The 23952-nt window shown below is 47.6% G+C and overlaps 1 protein-coding gene across 1 annotated transcript in view; it reads left to right on the top strand.

Moving 5' to 3' along the window:
* Positions 1–23952, top strand: part of DNAJC11 (DnaJ heat shock protein family (Hsp40) member C11) — an 83303-nt gene that overhangs the window by 56501 nt on the left and 2850 nt on the right. The window contains exons 5-15 of the mRNA XM_066637015.1: positions 11405–11533; positions 11928–12050; positions 12633–12706; positions 13356–13545; positions 14739–14824; positions 15831–15947; positions 19088–19243; positions 20688–20757; positions 21800–21857; positions 22787–22929; positions 23339–23468. Of these exons, the coding sequence (XP_066493112.1) occupies positions 11405–11533; positions 11928–12050; positions 12633–12706; positions 13356–13545; positions 14739–14824; positions 15831–15947; positions 19088–19243; positions 20688–20757; positions 21800–21857; positions 22787–22929; positions 23339–23468 (1276 nt within the window). The remainder of the gene's footprint in view (positions 1–11404; positions 11534–11927; positions 12051–12632; positions 12707–13355; positions 13546–14738; positions 14825–15830; positions 15948–19087; positions 19244–20687; positions 20758–21799; positions 21858–22786; positions 22930–23338; positions 23469–23952) is intronic.

Raw genomic sequence — 23952 nt, 5'->3', positions numbered from 1 at the left:
CACAGGTGTGGTTGTCACCAACGCTGTCACGGGAAGGCTCAAACCCTCCCCTTTCCATAAGACAGCTGTGAACATTCTGCTGGTTTCTTGCAACCGGCACACCCAACAACCTACTTCCAATCTACTCTCCTTTGCTGCTGTCACTTGAGATGGGAGGAGGCCAAAGGGAGTGCCTTTCCACCAGAAGTGCAGGTCTCCTGATTCTTGGCACTCTGCTGACCTGGGTTTATGGAGCCTAGCTCCGGTCCCACTTCCCACAGGATTCCTGGGTCTGTGAAACTGCTTCGCACACTTGCATTTTCATTACAAGGCCACAACCCCTCCCTTGTCTCCCCCACCCTCTGTTCTTTGCTTGGAACAGGTAGCCAAGGCCGAGCTGATGGTGAGAACGATCCTTCCCTTCCTCTTGTCCGGTGGCAGAAGGCTTCCCTGGGCTTATTTTTAATGGCAAGCCATCTGCTGTTGTTCCTGTCCTTGTGGTGTAATCCAGATTCCCCTGCCAGGACCTCTGTGGGCTCTTAAGGGTGACCTCACCTGCTTGCTCAGTGCCTCACTCTCTCTGACTTGGAAGTGGCAAAACACAGCCTTGTGCAAGAGAGCAAGAAATAAAGCAATGCTTAAAAGTGAGAACCTGCCTGCAGGTTATTTCCTGACACTAAAATTAGCTCTTTGTACCGTCTGTTTTTTTTGGGGGGGGGGATTTTTTGGCTGTTAGGCTGCTCAGCCTGGCCTGCCCTTCTCTTCCGGGAGTGGTACAGTGTCTCTCACGCATGCTGGTAGCAGACAAAAACTGATCGATCTTCTTCATGGGTTCTGGGCTAGGGCAAACACTATTAGGTGCTGATCAGTAATAATGACCAACTATTTGCAAAGTCCAAGCCAGTTCGGATAATCTTTTAGGTTGTGATTGCACTGGGATGAGTGAGAGATATCATACTGCAGCACAGAGCAAGTAGTTTTGCAGAAAAGCAGCACAGTTCTGTTTTCAGCCCCCCCCCCCAATCAGAGAAACTCTACCAAAGACAAGCACTGACATAAGTGAGGACCACAATCTTCTAAACCTCCATTGCAATTGGCTGTTAAAACTCTGGCTTCCGTGGACTGAAATAAGCCCAGCCTAATGACTGGCTTGGCTGCAGCGGTGTTATGGAATATTCATGAACATTCCCACTGCTCAGACACTTAAAAACTGTGTCAGCACCCAAGGCCTTATGCAGGCTTGTAAATAGCTTGGGAGCCCATGGTGAGTGAAAATTGCTTCCGGAAGGCCAAACAGGGAACTGTTTGTCGATTGCAAGAGAGCTGGTTCTTTCTCTCTTCCCCCCCCCTTGCATTTTGGGTTGTCGAATGACTCATGTGTGGGCAAGTGAACTGAGCAGAAATGTTTTAGGATAGTCCCTTTGCTAGGCTGATCTGGTGGCAGATGGGGCTGCATCCTGATGATAGGAAGAGAGTAGGTGTTGGATTCATTAACATGAGTGTAAGGAAGTGATCTGTGAATGGCACATGTCAGAAATTTGTGTGTGCATTGGAAGGGGATTGTTAGAGTGAAAGGGAGCTAGGCACAAAAATCCTGATATTTCATTAATATTAGGCTAGTGGGTGACCAAAGATAATTGCAGGACAGACTTTCTCCATGTGTGCAACTTAAACTTGGCAAGGAGAATGGTGAGGGGAGATGAAGCCCAAAATGGGAGACTTTGAGCCCAGAGAAGAAAAGGCATGAGAGGAGCTCTGAGAGGGAAGGATGCACAGGTCCTGGCAGCTGTTGGGTCTCTGGCCAGGTCCCTTCCCTTTTGCTGTGAGAAGAGGGATGGTTACGCAGAAAATCTAGATATCACTCTTCCAGGTTCTCAAAGGGGTTGGCATAGCAGAAGGGATGAGCAGGTGTTTCCTTGAGCCAAAAGGGGGGTCATAACCTGAAAGAAAGGCACCAGCACAGCCGCACAAAGCTCTGCTGCATGGAATAGGGACAGTTGCTGTCTTCCTGCCGAAGGACTGGGAGCCACTGCTGAAAGGCACCACTTTGCCTCATTCACAAGGAGAACTACCACCCACCTCTTCTTTAGAATCCAGTGGATTTGCACTAAAGGCCTCAGATATAAGAGGAGATGTGCCCTGTCTAGAAAAATCGAGAAGGTGGCAGGAGAACAGAACTTTCTGTTTCGTACAGATGAGGGCTGTGTAACTTTGGCCCCATTGTGAATATGGGGCTGATTCAACCTCCCATTACACAGCCCTACAAAATTGAGGGTCAGAAAAGTTTTTCCCAAACTTTATGGTGGTTTGATATGAATTTGGGGTGTTGATTCCAAAAATGGCATCCATTTTGCCCTATCACGTCTAGTTTTGGAAATATAGTATAGCCTCTTTCGTGAATGGTTCAAGCAGCTTCCTCATGAGGAAGCCATGGTGTCTTCCTCATGAGGAAGCTGCTTGAACCATTTACTCAAGAGTCTATACTATATCTCCAAAACTAGATGTGATAGGGCAAAACGGATGCCATTTTTGGAATCAGCACCCCAAATATACCCAGGAATTGGTGTAACGTTTAAGGAAGCAAAATATGTATTGGCCTGTGTTATTGGCAGAGCTGCATTCTCAGATGCTTGTAATGCACTGCTGCCTTAAACCAGAGAGCATTGACTGCTGGTGACAAGTCATTGGATTGTAGATAGGGTGACTTCCGTCCTTGCAGAAGGGGACTAGTTGTTAGAGGTGCAGCAAAGCTCTTCTTCCACGACAAAAGAAGCTTGAGTTCTCTCAACTCCATTTTCCTTTGCTAGTGGAGGAACATAAGTATTGCCTTGCTTTTAAGCACATCTCTCTGCCGTTCTGACAAGTGGGCATTCTTGAGGGGTGGAAGTAAAAGAGGCTTTAAGCTCCACCAGCAGGAGCTTGACTATACAACAGCCTGAGTAGCAGACAGGTCTGAGGAAGCAAAAGAGAACACGCCTTGTTTGGCAAACTTTGCAACTTAATTTATGTCGTCTCGCCATGCTCTCTCCCTTGGTGGCGATGGCTGCGTCTCTCTGCCTCAGTCATAGTCAGAATCCAAGACCATTTCTGCTTGCTCATGCCTGGAGCCAGGGATGTCCCCCATTTTCTTCTTCCCATGTAAATATTACTAAAGCATATTCAACAGAAGCTGGAAAGGGATTTGCGCTTGGCTCTGCTGAGCTTGGATGTTCTTTGTAGAATCGGCCACTTGTGTGACGATGCAGTTCTGTCAAGCCACGTTCCGCACCAAGAAAGGCAGAATTCTGCAGCCCAGATAAATTGACACACACAGAGCAAAAGTTGCACAAAGTCTCTCATATGGATGTAATTTATTATAGGATGGGGGCACTAGCTATGGCTCTGAAGCTCCCCCCCCCCCCACACACACACTGCTGGAAACCTTTCAGCCACATGTCCAAGTTTCTGAACATTTGGCAGACCTGTTGCCTGCCCACTTCCAAAGGCTTTGCTCAGAGGCGAGACCCTGCACATACAGAAGGTGCCAGGTTCAATCCCTGGCAGCCTCTGCAGGTAGAACTAGGAACAGCCCCTGCTCAAACCCTGGAGAAGGGCTGCCAGTCATGGTTCAGGCAGTACTGAGCCAGGCATCCAACGCTTGACTGGGCAAAAGGCAGTTTCTCCTATTATCCAGGTCTTGTTAAAACCATAAGGGCTAGAACTCTGATGAAATAAGAACAATCAAAAGCTGAGATTCTCTGGAAGCTGGACCTTGTGCCTCATGACATGTTCTGCACTCCCAGGGGATTGGTGTACAGCTCAGCATTGCATTTTTGGGAGGTCAGCAACATTGTTCTTCATCTCTGAGGACTGTGGAAAAATCTCTCGGTAGGGATTTGGCTTGGCTCACAAGACCAGCTCTCATATCTGATTGGTTGCTCTCCAGAGTATGTCTCTTGGACTCCCATCAAACAGGGTTGGCACCCAAGAGCCGATTTTAAGCTCCAGTGCGTTTGGCGCGCGTGTGATCTCTCTCTCTCTCTCTCCCTTTTTTTTCCGGAGGCCTGGAAGCAGCAGTGCTGTGCCACAGGGGAGTCTTCCAAGGTTGCCCGTACTGGGGCACAGTCTTTCAGGAGCATCATAGCAACTAAAGCAGTGGAACAAGAGGCAGACATTTCTAGACCTCTAAATGCTAGTCTCAGAGCTTCCCCAAACAGTTTTTTTATTTTAAATTCCTGATGGAAATTCTGCTGCCTTTCATATTTGGGGTGGTCGTGGTTTGAAACAGGGAGGGGGTGGTTTGAAAAGATGCTACTCTCAGCAGGGTCGTCTTGTCGTTATGACTGGTGGCTGCTGGTGGGCTCCTCTCCCTTTCTGCTGCTGCTGTTCTTCTATGTTGGCTTGTGAGCCTGTGGGGCTGAACTTGTTTCTTTTCATGTTCGTATTATGCATAGTTTTTAAGCACCGTAGAAATAAGGTATGCGGGTTGAGCCTATTTATCTGTGGGTTTTCCATCTGTGAATCTAACTCAACATGGGTCCCCCAGATTTGGCCCAACCTGAACCCTCCAAAGACAACTGGAGCTGTGTTCCAGTCACCTCCAGAGGGTTTCCTGAAGCCTGCAAAGGCTGTGAGCATTCATGAGGGCTTCCCTGGGCCTTAAAATGCCTTATAAGTGCAAAAAAAGGTCACTTCTGGTTTCCTGAGTCACTTTTTTTGTGCTCTGAAGCCATTCACAGAGGCTGCAGGCTTCAGAAAAACCCTCTGGAGGCAACCAGAGCCAGTCAACTTCAAAGGGTTTAAAGGTGTAAAAACCACAGATTTCATTATCTGTGGTTTTAGGTTTCCGCGGGGAGGTCTGAGAATGGATCCCTCGCAGATACCGAGGCACCACCTGTATATTGGACTATGGCAACATTTCCCTAGCTTAGAGGAACCTTGGAGAACTCCCAAGCTTGAAAGGAACACCATTATTGCTGAACATCCCTGTTGCAGGAATAGAAATGGGAGTAAAAGGCTGCTCCCAGGTGCTAGTACTGAGTGCCAGGCCACCTTACCTGTTCTGGCCTACCTGGTGTTTAATTACAAAAAGAGCCCTATCTGATCAAGCAGAGTTGGGTCTGCCTAGCCCAGCATCTTGTTTCCAGATGTCCTGATGGGAACTTCAGAAGTGGAGCAGAAAGACAACAGTACTCCCCCACCGTTCTCTCCTTCCCAGCAATCTGTATCCACACTTTTGAGGCTCCATTTTGTGATTGTGGTTCATTGCCCTCATTGACACACCTCTCCCTTTAATCTTTTAAAGCCCTCTGAACCAGTGGCTGTTGTAGATGTGATCCTGCTGGTAATTTTTTAAAAAAATATTTTATTTATTTATTACAGATACAGGTAAGGAAAATGGGTTATACTTAGGGCAGGTACAACACAGGTTACACATGAGGGTATTGGCCCCAGATTACAGCATGCATCGTTCAGTTAAAAAACAACAACTCAGTAATCATCAGTACAAAGGCTATCATATTTATCAGTATAAAAATTTGAATTTACCGAAACACTCAATATTGTTTAACTAAAATTATCTATCCAGTCATAAAAAGACTTACAATATTTTCTTACTCTATCTAAATCTCTTTCTTTCATTCTTTCTGTTAAAACTTCCATTTCTGCTATTTCATAAATTTTGTTTATTAAATTTTCTCTAGTTGGCACATCTGTAGATTTCCATTTTTGCGCAAACAATATTCTTGCCGCTGTAGCAATATGTACAATAAGGTATTTCTTACATTGCTCTTTAATTTCTGATGTCACAATTAGGAGGAATATTTCTGGTTTGAATGGTAATACACAATGCAATATCTCTTGCCACAATTTATGTATCATTTTCCAGTATTTCTTTGCTTTTTCACATGTCCACCACATATGATAAAAGGTTCCTTCAACCTCTTTACATTTCCAACACTTATTTGATAACCCAGAATACATTTTTGCTAATTTCTCTGGAGTTAGATACCATCTATAAAACATTTTATATAAATTCTCTTTAAAAGACACTGCTTTAGTTATCTTAATATTTGTATTCCAAATTTGGTTCCAGTCATCCATCGATATATTATATCCGATTTTTTGCCCAACGCACCATTGCATCTTTAACTGTCTTATCCTCCATTCTTATCTCAAGGAGAAAATTATACATTTTTTTATATATTTCCCCTCATCAATCAAAAATATTTTATCAAAACATATCTTCTTCATAAAAACCTATTTTTGGTCTTCTCGTAATCTTGTTCTTATTTGCATTTTGTTCCACCAGTCCAATTTTATTCCTTTCTCTTCTAACTCAGACTTACTTAGGAACTCTCCTTTAATATTCAGGATCCTGCTGGTAATTTTAATGCACTTTTACCTGAGAGGGATAATTCAAAAGCCATATTTTTGCCTGAGGGGGAACACAGTGAAAGAGGAAGTGAAGAGGATAATGGTCTCCAATGCTGCAGCCCACCACTCTTGCCTCCTTCCCACTTCCTCTTTCACTTAATTCCCATCTTCTTTAAAAAAAACTAGGGAGTAATAGAAGGAACTGGGTAGAAGGGATGATGGAGGTTGGCAGCCCCCGCCTCACCTGCCCCTTTAGGCAACCTTGTGGACAGCCCTGTTGTCCTGGCTCACGTTGCAAGGCTAGTGTGAGTATTCCAGAGAGAGAGAGAGAGAGAGCCCTGTGCATCTATGTAAGTACTTCTTGTGGACCCTTGACCTGGTGAATTATCAGAACTGACAAGCCAAATTGACTCCCCTCCCCTCCTTTCCAAGTACACTAGTTGATTATTTCCTTTGTGGTGCTTGCTGTTTATGCAGGCACTGGCTAGTGTGGTGGGGGGCAGGGTGGGGAGAGGCTTGCAGTGGATTCTTTTTTTTGTATCTGGAAGAACAACTGTAAATTTGCCTTTCCTCTCACTTCCGGATTGCGGTTCAGGGTTTAATTTGATCAAACCTTGCCTACATCCTGAGGACTTCTGAGATCCTAATTGAGGCTGATTGCCAGCCGAACACAAGGGGTGCAGCTGCAGAAATCAGTTTCATCTCTCTGAGTGTTTCAGAAATTTTGGCTTTTTCAGTAGGTGCCTGAGTTAGGCTGCAGTCACTGGAGGGGCCTTTCACTTCACTTGAACCAGAATGGAACCAGACTGCTGGCGCATAACATTACAAAGGTGGCAGAGCAGCTTTTAAACTGATCCCTGGGGAAAGGCCGACAGGAGCCGAGGGGCATCCGGTTCGGGACTCCTCATCCCTATGGGATGAGGATGGGGAGGTTAGAGAACAACAAGACAAAGGCAGGGTAGGAGAAGAAATTGGGAAAGGTAGGGTGATGGGATGTGATAGACGGTTTGGCACAATGAGAGGATGCGGGGACAAAGGAGCAAATAAGCAGCCCATCCTGGGGCATTCCGTGTATAAATGCTTTTATGCAAATGCCCGAAGTCTACGAGCAAAGGTGGGAGAACTGGAATGTCTGGTGACAAGGGAAAATATTGACATAGTGGGCATAACGGAAACCTGGTGGAATGCGGAGAATCAGTGGGATACCGCAATCCCGGGCTATAAACTCTACAGGAGGGACAGGCAGGGGCGTGTTGGAGGTGGGGTGGCCCTTTATGTTAAGGAAGGGATAGAATCCAGCAAAGTAGAGATTGAAGGTGGGTCCGACTCCACCGTAGAATCTCTGTGGGTTAAATTACCAGGCTTGTGCAGCAATGTAATACTGGGGGCGTGCTATCGTCCTCCAGACCAGAAATCTGATGGGGACCTTGAAATGAGGAAACAGATCAGGGAGGTGACAAGGAAGGACAGGGTTGTAATCATGGGGGACTTCAATTATCCTCATATTGACTGGGTCAATTTGTGTTCTGGTCACGATAAGGAAACCGGATTTCTTGACGTGCTAAATGACTGTGGCTTAGATCAGCTAGTCAAGGAGCCCACCAGAGGACAGGTGACTCTGGATTTAATTTTGTGCGGTACGCAGGACCTGGTTAGAGATGTAAACGTTACTGAGCCATTGGAGAACAGTGATCATGCTGCGATCCGTTTTGATGTGCACGTTGGGGGAAGAATACCAGGCAAATCTCTAACAAAAACCCTTGACTTCCGACGGGCGGACTTCCCTCAAATGAGGAGGCTGGTTAGAAGGAGGTTGAAAGGGAGGGTAAAAAGAGTCCAGTCTCTCCAGAGTGCATGGAGGCTGCTTAAAACAACAGTAATAGAGGCCCAGCAGAGGTGTATACCGCAAAGAAAGAAGGGTTCCACTAAATCCAGGAGAGTGCCCGCATGGCTAACCAGCCAAGTTAGAGAGGCTGTGAAGGGCAAGGAAGCTTCCTTCCGTAAATGGAAGTCTTGCCCTAATGAAGAGAATAAAAAGGAACATAAACTGTGGCAAAAGAAATGTAAGAAGGTGATAGGGGAGGCCAAGCGAGACTATGAGGAACGCATGGCCACCAACATTAAGGGGAATAATAAAAGCTTCTTCAAATATGTTAGAAGCAGGAAACCCACCAGAGAAGCGGTTGGCCCTCTGGATGGTGAGGGAGGGAAAGGGGAGATAAAAGGAGACTTAGAGATGGCAGAGAAATTAAATGAGTTCTTTGCATCTGTCTTCACGGCAGAAGACCTCGGGCAGATACCGCTGCCCGAACGGCCCCTCCTAACCGAGGAGTTAAGTCAGATAGAGGTTAAAAGAGAAGATGTTTCAGACCTCATTGATAAATTAAAGATCAATAAGTCACCGGGCCCTGATGGCATACACCCAAGGGTTATTAAGGAATTGAAGAATGAAGTTGCAGATCTCTTGACTAAGGTATGCAACTTGTCCCTCAAAACAGCCACGGTACCAGAAGATTGGAGGATAGCAAATGTCACGCCTATTTTTAAAAAGGGAAAGAGGGGGGACCCGGGAAACTATAGGCCGGTCAGCCTAACATCCATACCGGGTAAGATGGTGGAATGCCTCATCAAAGATAGGATCTCAAAACACATAGACGAACAGGCCTTGCTGAGGGAGAGTCAGCATGGCTTCTGTAAGGGTAAGTCTTGCCTCACAAACCTTATAGAATTCTTTGAAAAGGTCAACAGGCATGTGGATGCGGGAAAACCCGTGGACATTATATATCTGGACTTTCAGAAGGCATTTGACACGGTCCCTCACCAAAGGCTACTGAAAAAACTCCACAGTCAGGGAATTAGAGGACAGGTCCTCTCGTGGATTGAGAACTGGTTGGAGGCCAGGAAGCAGAGAGTGGGTGTCAATGGGCAATTTTCACAATGGAGAGAGGTGAAAAGCGGTGTGCCCCAAGGATCTGTCCTGGGACCGGTGCTTTTCAACCTCTTCATAAATGACCTGGAGACCGGGGTGAGCAGTGAAGTGGCTAAGTTTGCAGACGACACCAAACTTTTCCGAGTGGTAAAGACCAGAAGTGATTGTGAGGAGCTCCAGAAGGATCTCTCCAGACTGGCAGAATGGGCAGCAAAATGGCAGATGCGCTTCAATGTCAGTAAGTGTAAAGTCATGCACATTGGGGCAAAACAATCAAAACTTTAGATATAGGCTGATGGGTTCTGAGCTGTCTGTGACAGATCAGGAGAGAGATCTTGGGGTGGTGGTGGACAGGTCGATGAAAGTGTCGACCCAATGTGCGGCGGCAGTGAAGAAGGCCAATTCTATGCTTGGGATCATTAGGAAGGGTATTGAGAACAAAACGGCTAATATTATAATGCCGTTGTACAAATCGATGGTAAGGCCACACCTGGAGTATTGTGTCCAGTTCTGGTCGCCGCATCTCAAAAAAGACATAGTGGAAATGGAAAAGGTGCAAAAGAGAGCGACTAAGCTGATTACGGGGCTGGGGCACCTTCCTTATGAGGAAAGGCTACGGCGTTTGGGCCTCTTCAGCCTAGAAAAGAGACGCTTGAGGGGGGACATGATTGAGACATACAAAATTATGCAGGGGATGGACAGAGTGGATAGGGAGATGCTCTTTACACTCTCACATAATACCAGAACCAGGGGACATCCACTAAAATTGAGTGTTGGGCGGGTTAGGACAGACAAAAGAAAATATTTCTTTACTCAGCGCGTGGTCGGTCTGTGGAACTCCTTGCCACAGGATGTGGTGCTGGCGTCTAGCCTAGACGCCTTTAAAAGGGGATTGGACGAGTTTCTGGAGGAAAAATCCATTATGGGGTACAAGCCATGATGTGTATGCGCAACCTCCTGATTTTAGGAATGGGTTAAGTCAGAATGCCAGATGTAGGGGAGAGCACCAGGACGAGGTCTCTTGTTATCTGGTGTGCTCCCTGGGGCATTTGGTGGGCCGCTGTGAGATACAGGAAGCTGGACTAGATGGGCCTATGGCCTGATCCAGTGGGGCTGTTCTTATGTTCTTATGTTCTGATTGGGGATGGGCAGGCTCGTTCTTCACTGAGGCCCACCCCCGAAATATTATGACACATCAGGCTATGGCTAATACTTATTACATTTCATTCTGTCCTTCCTCTAAGGCAGGGCTGCTCGAACCTTGGATTCAGGATTCGGGCAGATCCTTTTACCTGGTGAGCAGACCTTTCAGTTCCACCCAGGCACCATGCCTCCTTGTTTGGAGGATGGGGACACTCTGGGCAGTCACATCTACCCGGATGTCCTGTGGTGCAGCCTTCTGGGACACTGGACAGCAGATGTGACTGCCTAGACTAGAGCATCCCTGTCCACTGAACGAGGAGGACTTCACATGATGCCTGGATGGAATGCTCAGATGTGGTCTGAATAGGGGGGACCACATTCTGGGCGCACAGTGGTCACGACTTTGAGTTCTACTGCTCTAAGGAATTCAGTGAGGAATACCTGGCAATTCTCTTCTCTCTTTCTCAGCTCACCTTCCTCCACTATCCTCCCAACAACTCTGTGGGTTTAGCCCCAGAGTTTTGTGTGTCATTTAGTCTGGAATGGCACATTCTACACAACCAGGTTACCTGTTGTTTGGTCTGTAAGAGCTCATCATCACTGTGCAGTGAACATGTACGTGTGAGCCAGAACTTAGGAAGAGATTCTGTGATGTGTATTGTTTGTTTAATAACAAACATCTCCCTGCCCCCAGGAGCTTACAATATGAGTTTCAGCAGTAAAGGAGACAACAAAGGGAAAAGCACAAGAGAAAAATAATACATGAAGAGAAGGGAACCAGGAATGAGATGAGGATGGTGGAGGTGAACCAAAGGCCGTGTGGAAGAGGTGGCTATTGGGAATTTTCAAGGAAAGGAAAAGAGGCAGCACCACTAAGTTGTGTTGAGGGGAGGTGCCCCAGAAGAAGAGGGAGAGTAGGTAGAGAGAGAACAGGAGTCTTCAGGACGGCTGAAACTGGTGTCCATTTCGCACTGAGAATATGTCTGGTTTTTTTCCCAGGGGACAATTAGTGTTGGAATAGATGCCACTGATCTCTTCGATCGCTATGATGAGGAGTATGAAGATGTGCCTGGAAGTGGCTTTCCCCAGATCGAAATTAACAAAATGCACATATCCCAGTCCATCGAGGTGAGTGCAGGGGTGTGTGTGTGCATCACACAACTTCCCTCTCTGGAAGCAGATGGGTTTCTTGTCCAGGATGGGACAGGCTCTGCCCACGTAGCTGCCACTTTCTGAAATGCTATGCTAGAGGATATGGATCTTGATGTTCAACCCTTCACCCAGGGGCACTACCAAGGTGAAGCCAACCAGGTGCTCTGAGGTCTTCCTGCCTGTGTAGCCCCTTCAAAGTGGGAAGCTGGGAGGGCTCTGGGATGAGGTGTGGACTGCAGAAGGGAGTTTCAGGAAAGACCAGCAGTTGGAACATCACAGGGAAAATCTGCCAGTGATTTTCTGAGAGGATTGTGGCCTGGGTTATGGTACACAGGCCTTGTGTGTGCCATTTGGTTTGCGTGTGTTGTAGGCCCCGCTGACAGCCACGGACACAGCGATCCTGTCGGGAAACCTCTCAACGCAAAATGGGAATGGAGGCGGCTCTGTCAACTTGGCTCTTCGGCGGGTGACATCTGCCAAAGGCTGGGGAGAGGTAAGAAGGCCTATTTCTTACCGTAACTGGCCATGTTTCTGGCCTGTTTGTTGGCTTCTGTGTTTCCAGTACAGTTTTGGAGAACATAACTTTCCTTGTTGACAACATGTATGGAGCATGAGAAATTTAGAATTATGAGGGAAATGAGTAGGAACTTAATGCATGATTTTAGCCAGTTTTAAGTGCCTGAGCCCTCGTGGCTATTGCCATGGTTAATAGAGATTCCAGAGAGGGGGCAAGAAAGCCTCATTCAAGTCTAACTGCTGTGATGGTACTGTTTTGCAGGTAACATGCAGCCTGACTTGGGGGAGGCCATGACTGAGTGGCAAAGAATGTGGGTTCCCCTCTCCACCATCCCCTCTCCACTTGTCTCTGTCCCCTCTTATGTGTAGGAGCTCTGAGGATAAAGTGCATTAGGAAGTTCCTCCCACCGGGACTCTTAGAAACAGGGGTGCAAAAGTGCAGTGTCCAGGCATGCCACTCCTTTCAGACTGTGTGATCAGCTTGTGGCCATACAGAGTAAGTTGTGGCTGGGTGTGCAGCTGTTGCCTTCTAACTGTTCCTTGTCATCTGCTTGTGCAGCTGGAGTTTGGAGCTGGAGACCTCCAGGGGCCTTTGTTTGGGCTGAAGATATTCCGGAACCTCACACAAAGATGGTGAGTCTTGGAAAGAGCCCTGATCCCTTCTGGGAAGAACTGGCCTTGTGTTAATTGATTCCTAGGAAAACAGACTCACTGTGGGACTCTTAAGAGTTGGCTTTGCTGAAACATGGGTCTATCTCAGCCAAAGTTGGAGCTGCTTTGTTGAGCAGCTCTGTGCAGCAGTAGTTCCAGTTGCTTCTGAATAGTGCTCCAAACGTATGAGCTGTTGTGCACAAATCGTTGGGCCGCCAGGCATGTGAGAAAGATGGCTGGCAGCCTCTCACTTGAACCATGATTTGTCAAAGGTGGGGGGGAAGCGTGAGAGTCTCCCCTGCTGGTGCTCAACTTTGTCCGGGTAGTACAAATGACAGCCGTGCGCCTCTCCCTTGAGCCAGAGCCCTTCCCGCTTCATTTTGGGCCTTCTCCTACACAAGAGCAAATGAGAGAATTCTGTGACTGTCCTCCAAGCTCTGTGCACATGCTCAGTGCTGGGTGGGGGAGGGAGTTGGTAGCAAGGTGTCCATGGCCCCTGTGTGCCAAGTGTCCCCAAGCACACACCAACTGAACTATGGCTCATAAGCCAGGTGTTGGAAGGAAAGTGTTGTGGTTGAACAGAGAGAACGTTTGCCTTCAGGATCCTTCTGCTCTCCCCTTGTCTTTGCAGCTTCGTCACAACAAACTGTGCACTGCAGTTTTCCTCTCGTGGGATCCGTCCAGGCCTCACGACTGTCCTGGCACGGAACCTGGACAAGAATACGATGGGCTACTTACAGTGGCGCTGGGGCATCCAGTCAGCCATGAATACAAGTCTTGTCCGGGACACCAAAACTAGCCACTTTACCATGGCGTGTCAGGTGAGACTCTTCCTGCCCAACTTCTTGCATCAGGGAAGGGGCCTGATGGTGGGGCGAGGCCATTGCAGCCCAGAGAGTGGCTTCAGCAGGCAGGGAACATACTTGGTTGTCCACTTGGATTTGTGGCTCAGTTGGGCAGGGAGGAACTGTGAAGGGACCCTTAGCTTAGACCTGCAGTTACATGCTCCTGAAGATTGTCATCCCTTTGCTCTGGATGGTAAGAATTTTCCACATGTGATACTTGGCACCAGTATCAGTTCATTTTCACCCAGGCACATTTATACAATTACTCACACCACTGAGAAACTGGGGTGAGATTTTTCCCCCCTCTCTCATCCTGTGAAAAATCGGGGTCACCCAGCAAAACTAACTGGCACGAAGCTCTAGATAGAGAAAAGGAATTCACTGCTACAAGACTGCAGTAATGACAGTGGCCACTTGCTGAGATTACTTTAATAGGGAATCCGATGCACTCACTGAGGGAGGAGAGGCCGGTCTGTGGCTTTGATGGCTGCATGGAGCCTCCATCTTCAGATGCAGTCCACCTCTTACCTCCAGGCTTCCCACTGCTGTCTCTGCTTGGGCATTGCGGAAGGAGGATACTGGGCATTGCGGAAGGAGGATACTGGGCTTGATGGACCCAACTTGTGTGTTGTGATCCAGCAGTGCTCTCCTAGGTTCCATCCTGTCCCAAGGGTCCTGTGTGGGCTACTCCACTGTTTATAAACTGACCCTTTAAAGGACTTGCAGCTTCCCCACCGTCTGTCTGAAAAGGAAGAACAGGTGCACTGTCTTGAGAATGCAGGAGCTGCCTTGCTGGATCAAGCCAAAGGAGGCTCATCTTGCCCAGCATCCTGGTTTTCACAGATGCCCCAATGGAGTAGCCTCCAAGCAGGGGATAAAGGCGACAACTGCCAACCTCTGCTGCGATCCCTGCAATTCCAGATGGATCCATCTCCATTTGGAGGCTCCAAGTAGATCTATTCCTCATGAATCTGCTCAGTCCCTTTTTTGAGCCATCTAAGCTAACAACCATCTCCATACCTTGGGACGGTGATGTTCCATCAGTCAGAGTTTGCCTTGTGCGACGTAGGTTTGTCTTGTCCATCATGCTATCAGTCAGCTGCTTTCTGAGCTGCCTAAGGAGGTGGGGAGTGAGTAATGGCTTGTGGTTTGTTTCTCTGGTGTTGCAGCTGGGGATCCCTCACTCCTTCATGATGGTCAGTTATCAGCACAAGTTTCAGGATGAGGATCAGACGCGGGTGAAAGGCTCTCTCAAGTAAGTTGTAGCAGCTGAACTGGGCAAGGGTGGTCATCCTCAAACCTGTTTGATGTGCAGATGCACATGGCCTAGTGCAGTGGCTAATTATGATGCTATGTGTTGCTGCTATTGTTATTGTTAAGAATATTTATATACTGCTTTTCAACAAAAAGGTTTACAAAGTGCTTTACAGAACACAAGAAATTGCTCTCTACAATATCAGGGTGACGGAATAGACTTGAAAGGGTCAGGAGATGAGAGTGACACCCACTAGGTGTCTGGTAAGAAAAGAAAAAAGAAAATAATCAGTACATGCACAGTTGCTAAGACAAAATGTAAGAAAGCCATAGAAGAGCCAGTGAAATGCAGATGCAGGCATACTGCGGGCATTTGTAGGAGACTTAATAAATACAATTAATATCTGACCAATGAACTGCAAGACTGAGACTCCCACATTAATATGACTGGTATTATTTTGACCACAATAAAAGCAATCCAAGGCGCAGAAGGGAATGGAAGAGCTGGCCACAAACCTTTAGTGCAGACTACCCAAAATATTTTTTTTAAAGCAGCAGATAAGTGACTATCAACAATGCAAGCACAAAGAAAGCAATGCCAACAGCTGAAATGTTGTGATGGAAGTGATTGTGATGGAAGCAATTGTGTTACAGACATTTACAGTACACAATAGATTATGAAACTTAGTAACCGCACACATGCGGTTGTTATCCCACAAAAATCTGCTCTGGCATGAAAAGGCAGCTGCTGCTTTCTGGAAGGTGCCGCCATGGACCAGGACAGCGCCACCCAAAGCCAGCTCTTCCAAGACTTGAGTGTGTGTGATGTGTGTGGGTGGTGCCTCTTTTCTCCTTTTGTCAGCCCAGGCAGGGAGGCTGATTAGACATTGGGGAGGTGGGGTGGTACGCAGGTGATGGAGAGACAAGAGACAACAGACCCAGCACTGTCCAGCAGTCCTACAAGGTGGACCTGCCACCATCTTATCGACTGAATTTTTTTGTTGCAGGGTAGGCTTCTTTGGAACCATTGTGGAATACGGAGCAGAGCGAAAGATCTCCCGGCACAGTGTCCTTGGTGCCACCGTCAGTGTCGGTGTTCCCCAGGGCGTGTCTCTGAAAATCAAGTGAGTGAGAGTGGCTTTGCTGCTGCTGCCTGCAAAGGTGCTAGCAATGAGTCTCTGGGTCGCTGGAAAAACTTCTCTTTAATAGCCGTGGGTTGCTCTGCTCAGGGTGCAGACATGACAGAACCCTGGAGGAGCTGCTCTAAAGAAATAGCTTCTTACTCTAGTATAGAATAGTGCAGAAGTAAAGGAGAGAAAAATCAAGGATCAAGAGCAGTTAAGGTCAGAGTATATAGAAATGAGTGCCAGCTGCATTGTCATTAGGTCTCATTATCCCCTGAAGATCTTTGCTGCAGCAAAAGCAATCCTGACCACAGCCATTGCCTGCTTATCCAGGAGTGCACTGAAGTCCTAAAGCAGCTTCCAGTCCATTTAGGGTGTTAAAAACCTGCATTTTGAACTGTGCTTGGAAAGGGACCAGGAGCCAATGGAGCTGTTTCAAAGCCAGCAGATGCATTCTGTGCATCCAGCCCCAAATAACTGGCTGTATTTTGCACACACAGTCTTCAAGGGCAGCATCACATATGACACACTGCAGCAGTCCAAAACAAGATGCAAAACCATCACTGTGGCCAGACTATCTCTGTCCAGGAAAGGGCCATGGCTCACACCAACTTCCACTGGTTGAAGGGGTTTGCTTTCAAAAGCACCCCAGTCTCCAAATGTGGTGCTTAAGGAAAAGGCAGTCCTGTCCGGAACAGGCTGAACATCACCTCCCAGCCCAGGCAGCCACCCCCCCCCCCACCTACAGCAGCTCTGTCACTGGTTAGCTAACTCTTATCTAGTCTGTTAGTTGCTGCAGGCAACAATTAGCCTTTCCAAAATGTAGTGAAAAAGAGCTGGGTGTTAAATGAACATGCAAAGCTGCCCTTGTACAGAGCCTGACCCTTGGGCCATTCAAATCAGCATTGCCTATAGTGACTGGCAGCAACTTTCCAGCATTTCAAGCAGATATGGACCATTCCCATCTCTGCTTGGAGATGCTGTTGGGAACCGATCTTCCTGAGACCTTCAGCATACAAAGCTGGGGATTCTTCACTGAGCTTGCAGCCCCACAGGACCTAGGAGAGGGGGGTAAAGGGGGTAATTTGTACCCGGGTCCAGGGTCAAAAAGGGGACCCAGGAGGCAAAGAAGGAGGCCCAGAAATTTCCTCGGATCTTACATTTTCCTATCTATTCAGACTTGTTGTCTGCACAGGATGCTGGGGACACTACCATGAGCATGTGGCTGCAGCTACTGCAGCTACTGGCAACCATATATGCTGGGCTGAGGAATGCATACATGACACTTAACACAGTGTCAAATCTGAGATGAAACTGGCCTGCTACAGTAGCTCTTTGGCTTGTGGATTTGCTTACTATGAAGGAGTGTATAGGAGCTCAGGGACACAGCTGTTGCAGAAGTAAGTTTTGGTGCGTACAGGATACTTTCCATTCTAGTGTGAGCCTAAGTATGATGATGCTAATTTTCTGCATGATTTTCTATATTTAAAAGATTTTAGGGAGCCTTTGGAGTACGTTTGGTTTTCTGTATTACTGTTGATGCCACATGGGTGGGTAGTCCTGGGCTCCTTTTCCAGCTGTCTCCACCCTCCCCCCACCCTGTTTTGCCCTCCCTGCCCCCATTCTGCTTACCCATTACCACCCTCCCCCTTTGCAAAGGGGCCCAAAATAAACTTGTACCCCCGATTAAATTCCTCTCTGCAGCCCCGGCCCAGCATACTGGTCACAATGGATTATAAATCCCCCATTGCCATTTAGTGGTTACATGTAGATGCTAAATATGGGGACAAAGCAGAGACCTGTGCAACTCCACAGCAGTTGGGATCATCAGTGGCAGGTGCTGGGGGCTATGGGGCAAAACCCTTCCTTGGGCAAGCAGAGCATCCCTGACCTGCCCCTGATGGCACAGTGGATGCTGCCACAGGGCTTGAGGGGTCAAGGTTGAGCCTGATCAGCTGGACTCTCCAGTGGACTTAGGCCTTCAACCGACCTTTTGAAACCATCCCTGAGCATTACCCAGGCAGTGGCAGTAACATGGGCTGTTGGCTCCAGATGGCATCTTTAGTAACCAGAAGGGAAAGGTGCAAAGCAGGCAGAGGCAATGGATGGATCCTTTGTTTGTGGAGGAGGTGGTGGTAGAGCTTTGAGAGTATGTAGTGGTGTTCAGCAAAAGCCTGTCCTCTTCTTTCCTATGAATGGAGTCTGGCCCCCTTGGTCTGTGTCTCCACAGCAAGCACGGTTGCTCAGAATGACTACTATTTTCTCCCAGCAAAGAACCAAGAGGTGCATTAATGCTATCTGACATTTGGAGCTGGAACTTGTGCTGCTGTGGATCTGGTGCATGTTTGCATTTTACCAGCAGAGGGCTCTCAAACTCCTCAGAAAGCATGAAGATCAGTGATGACAGCTTGTGTATCTCTCTCCCTCCCTCAAAGAGTATCCTTTGCCTTGACCTGAACACACGGAGAACCCCGAACTCGTGTGTCCAGGCAGGACCTGCATTATTGCCTTCTGTATGCAGCAGAGTGGTCATAGGTATGCATGCCTGTTCTTGCAAACCTCTCCAGCCCTCTTCCCTCAGGCAGGCTCCTAAAATCTGGCTCCCTCTTTGGGAAATTAAGCAGGGCAGGTAGCAAAGAGTTGATTTTGAGAATGTGGTCAGTTGCCTTCTACCAAGTCGGAGCATGGATACACATTGCTGAGTACTGCTGACACTGACTGACAGTGTCTCTCCACAGTTTTAGGAGATGCTGCCAGGCATTGAACCTGGGACCTTCTCCATGCAAAGCAGGTGGTTCTACAACTGGGCTGTGTCACCTTCTCAGAATGGGTTTCGTGCATCCTGATGAGAATTGCAAGCTGCTTTAAACTGAATCTGACCCTTGGTCAGTCTAGCTAAGTATTGCCTGACTCTGACTGGCAGCGTCTCTCCAGGCTTTCCAGCACAGGTCTTTCTCGGTCCTACCAGAGAAGCTGCAAGGGATTGAATCCAAGAGCTTCTTCATCAAAGCAGGGCCTCAACCACTGAACAGTGTCCTTTAGCTCCTTCTACCAGGGCTGATGTTTGAAGCTGGCACCTTTTTGGTGTGCCCATCTCTGGATTTCCCAGCTAACTTCTGTCTTTCTCTTTCCCCTTGCAGGCTAAACAGAGCCAGCCAGACCTACTTCTTTCCTGTCCACCTGACGGACCAGCTGCTGCCCAGCGCGGTCTTCTATGCCACTGTGGGACCTCTTGTTGTCTATTTTGCCATGCACAGGCTGATCATAAGACCATATCTCAGAGCACAGAAGGAGAAGTGAGTGTCACTATCCTAAACAGCTGTTGTCAACGGGGCAGGACATTGGGTCACTTGCTCCAGTTTGCGCTTCATATTGCTCAGATTTTCATTCCCCCAAGATTAAGGTCAGCTGTAAGCTGTGCTGGTAACTACAGGGTGTGAAGCTTATATGAGGGACAGATACCTCGTTACTCTCGCGTGTTTGGACTTGGCAGTGGATTTATACTGACAACTCAAGGGATAAAAGGTTCTCAACTTTTTTACTCTCAATATAAAACTAGCATATGTGTTCCACAGAACAAGAGTCGTAACCCGGAGATTGTGCCAAGGAGTTTTCATTACATAGGAGTCCTGCTACAGCCGAGCTGGTGAAAGCTGCCCAGAGTCAGGGGAGGGGTGATGAGCAGAAAATGAGGTGTCTCATTCCCACCTCTCTACCAAGGGCACACAATCTTAAGTTTTTGGGGGGTTTTTTCCTCCTCATGGCAACACAAATGAAACATGTCTTGGGAACTTCTAGAATAGCTTCCCAGACTTGGCTCAAGGGCAATATTTGCATCCTTTTTCTTGATCCTATAAGGATCCTGCATTAAATTTGAGACTTGATCCCTTTGATCCTCTGTACATTTCATTTGTATTTCATTTTGGCTAATGCCTCTTCTCTTCAGTAGCCAACATGCCCCTCCTGCCTGCCTACCTGCAAAAGGTTGTTCAATCCTACTAAGATAGAGAATGCAGGTGGGTGACTCACTCCTGATCCTAAGCTAGACTTAGGACTTGTCTGTCTTACAGGGAGAAAACCAGTTTGAGGTTGGAAGGTGAAGAGTTGAATTCAGGCACATTTTCTTATAAACAGAACTTTATTTTGCTCCGTATTTGCATCCTGCTGATCTTTGGGGCATACACAAAGGAGGGTGCCTCTGAGGATCCTCAGAATGATGGCTGCTTAAGGGACAAGTGGGAGGGAGTTCTGTTGCCTCCCTGTCTTGCTTGTGAGTTTCCTGCAGGCACCTCTGTTGGAAATGAAATACTGGGCTAGAATAATTTTTGGTTGGGTCCGGTAGGGTGGGTTGGGGAGCTAATTGCTGCGACTCTGGGTTGGTCCAAGATATGTTTTGTACCTGGCACAGAAAATCGAAATAGCACCTTTGCTCTGCCAACAGCTGATGTGGAGTCCATCCGGCAGTTCTGCACCTGCCTCACTGGATCTGTGATGGGGCTTGAACAGGAGAACTTGGTCAGTGGCTTGCATCTCATAGCCCAAACCTGTCTGTTTCAGCTCTGCTGTCCTTAACAGCACCCAAAACCCTTCTCTTGGGCAGGCACCTCACTGGTCCATGGTATGGCAGCTTCTGCCGAGTCTTGTCCTGTACGTTCCCAAGTGTAGGATAGGGGCCACCAAGGAGAGCAGAACTCCAGAGCCCCAGCTTGGAATTCACTGTTGACTGCTTCCTTTTGGCAGGGACCTGGAGAAGCAACGAGAGAGCACGGCCAGTGATACTCTGCAAAAGAAGCAGGAAGCAGAAGCTGCGGTAGGCTCTCCCTAGAGTGGTTCCTGACTTGCTTTGCTGTTGCCAAACTCCCCTCCCAGGCCTTAGATTGGCAGAAGCTGCTTTGGTTCTTAAGGTTTTCCTTCTCTCCGAAATGCAAATGACCAGAGACATGACGTTTCTTTTTATCAGGACTGACTGTTTTTTATGAGTGACACCTAGATCCATTATGTAGTCCCCTGCCGTCTCCCCCCCCCCAATATTTCTGATGAAACTGCTTGGCTTATGGTTTTGTTTAAACAAAGTGATTTTTTTAAAAGACAACTGGGTCTGTTTTTAATATCTCCTGTCTTAACTTGAGAACTTGGGCTTTTGTGATCTTTTTGTTGTGGATTTAAATGACTCATTCTGGAAACAGAGCATACCTACCTTAACTCTGTGGCCGGGCACGTGCTTTGCATGTCCCAACTACCATCCCTAGGTGCAGGAATCTTGAAGCTCTGCTAGTGTTGAGATTGAGAAAGATTTAATTTTGTGCCAGAGATCATTGGGGCTTAGACATGGCCCTTCTTTCCAGGCAGCTGCGGAGGCATTTCTCTCCTAAATGAGTCACTGCTGGGTCCAGACACATCAGGGATTGGGGGAAAGCCTTCCAGGCCAGAAGATGGGACTTGAACTCCAGAACTTGAAAAGTCATCTTGTTGATACTTCCTACAGAGGGCTCAATTGTGTTACGTTTCCTTGCAACGGCAGAGATGTAGTTTTCTTCATTTTATTTGTTCATGGTGTTCTTAAAACCAGTTTCTAAGCCGTCTGCTTGAATGTGCACCAGCAATGCCTGCCAGTCCTTCCCTGACATTGCCAAATCAGTTTTCCAGCCATCCAGTTTCTTCCAGCTGGATAATGTCTGAGTGGACCTGCCCCTCGTCCCTGTTCTCCAGTTCTATTTTGCTGAAGTTTCTAGAGGAAAATCCATCTTCTCCCTGTCGACATTCCCTGTCTGGGGTCCACCTCTGCCACGTAGTTGCCCTCTTGTGCTATCTCTGTGCCTCGATGCTCACTTTTGTTGGGTCCTCTCTTGTAGGTGCGGTTGATGCAGGAATCTGTCCGGAGAATCATTGAGGCTGAAGAAGCCAGGATGGGTAAGGGTGGCTGTCTTCCCTTTTCTCACTCTCTGACACCTCTGGATGATGGCTGGGTGAAAACTGCACTTTTTCAGCATTTGTTGTTTAATGCCTTTCACATAGATAGTGCTTTGATCATCCAAATAAAATAAGAAATGCTGGGCCAAAATGGAAAGATGTGGTGCCTCAGAATGCTTGCTTTCCATCTTCAGAATGATCCATTTCCTTGTCATTGGCTCATCTTCAGGGCTGTATGTGTTTCATAATTGTGCCATCCAAACTCAACAAATTGGCACTGGTTGCAGAATTCAGCATCCCAAAAGTTTTTGCCTTGATTTAATATTGTTGTTGTTTTAAGGTGGCAAAAAAAGAGTTGGAATTTTGGGCTGGGGTGGGATTGAGCAGTATTTCTCCTTGATTGGTAGCAGTTCTTTAGTATTCTGCATATATTCTTTGTCCCTCTTGATGACCAGATTTATGCAGCCTGACCAAACAGGTGCACCCTTTAGCACAGCTACTTCAACCAGTGTGCCACCAGCACATTGGTGTACTGTGAATGGTCTGCAGGTGTGCTGTGGGAATTTGGGGAATGGTCATTTATTAGTAGGGCAATTGGGGGATGTGATCCCCCGGCTGGCAGTGTGGTGTGCATTGTCAATTTCAAAAAACTTGTGGTGTGCCTTGACCATTTTAGCGCTGTGTCAGTGTGTCTTGAGATGAAAAGGGTTGAAAATCATTGCTTTAGTAGCTCATCTTTTCTTATTATAAAATCAGGATTCTTTTTTGCTTCTCCTACTGAAGACTTACTTATGAGAATGAGGCTGCTTCTCCCTGAGCCTTAGTTCACAGAGTCTGCATGGTCTGGATGTCAAACACAACACTGGGGTGGCTGAAATGCCCCACCTTCAGCTCTCTTCTGGCCTCACCTGTCTTCTTTTCCAATGTAGGCCTGATTGTGGTGAACGCCTGGTATGGGAAGTTTGTCAATGACCAGAGCAGGAGAAATGAAAAAGTGAAGGTCATTGATGTGACGGTGCCCTTGCAGTGCCTCGTCAAGGACTCCAAGCTCATCCTCACGGAAACATCCAAGGTGGGGTCGCAGCCGTGCCCCGCTTCCTTCCTCACCATCATAAAATACACTTCGTATTTGGAGAAATTTGAGATTGTTTGTTAAAGATTATTCTAACCCCCCCCCCCCATCAAATGATCTCCAAGAAAGCTCACAACTGATCATAATGATGCAACAGGAAGCTGTTCACTCTTTTCTTACCAGTGGGGCAGACAGGAGGGATATGGGGGCCACACATGATCAAACCTTTCCCCAGCTGTCTGCCTTTTTTTGCTGCTGTTGCCTTTATGGTGCCTGTGGCAAATCCAGGGAAAATAGGTGTTCCCCCTTCCTGCAGAAGTAGTCTTCCTAGTAGCCTTGGATGTTGCATCAAACTGGGCTGTCTGGTGAGCAGGAGTGGATCAAATCTGTGGCTGTTTCTCTTTTGCAGGCCGGTCTGCCTGGCTTCTATGACCCCTGCGTGGGTGAAGAGAAGAGCCTGAAAGTGCTCTACCAGTTCCGGGGCGTCATGCACCAAGTGATGTCTGCAGACAATGAGGCCCTTAGGATACCAAAGCAATGTGAGTGAGCGGAGCCTTGGTAGTCAGGCCTGGAGGTGGTGGGGGAGACATCTGTTGTGCCTTGTTGTGCCTTGGGGATCACTTTGTGTAAGGGGGATCATCTGTTGTGTAAGGGGATCACTTTTGGAAGCAGTCTGTGGAGGAAGGTTTTAAGTTCTTGCTTTACTGGCTTTACTTGTGACTCCTGCTGTGCTGCAGAAGTGGAAGGTTCCTGCACCTTATGCTCACAGGCATGTGCTCTGCAGCATGGAACCTGAGTATCCAGCCTAGCATCAGGGGGTGTGTGCAGAGTCTGCAGAATCTGATTTCATTACCGAAAATTATTAGCACTGCTCAAGCCCACCTTGTGGATTCATGGCCAAGGTGGCTTGCAGCCCAGTCTGTCGGCCAGTCTGCCTGATAAGACCCTGGAAGGGAGTATGATGAAGGAAAATCTGCACACTTGGAAAACAATGGAGTGATTCCAAGGAGCCACCCTGGGTTT

This window comes from Tiliqua scincoides, chromosome 9 (assembly GCF_035046505.1).
Source record: "Tiliqua scincoides isolate rTilSci1 chromosome 9, rTilSci1.hap2, whole genome shotgun sequence".
Taxonomy (NCBI): domain Eukaryota; kingdom Metazoa; phylum Chordata; class Lepidosauria; order Squamata; family Scincidae; genus Tiliqua; species Tiliqua scincoides.
This window is presented reverse-complemented; position numbering and strand designations above follow the sequence as displayed.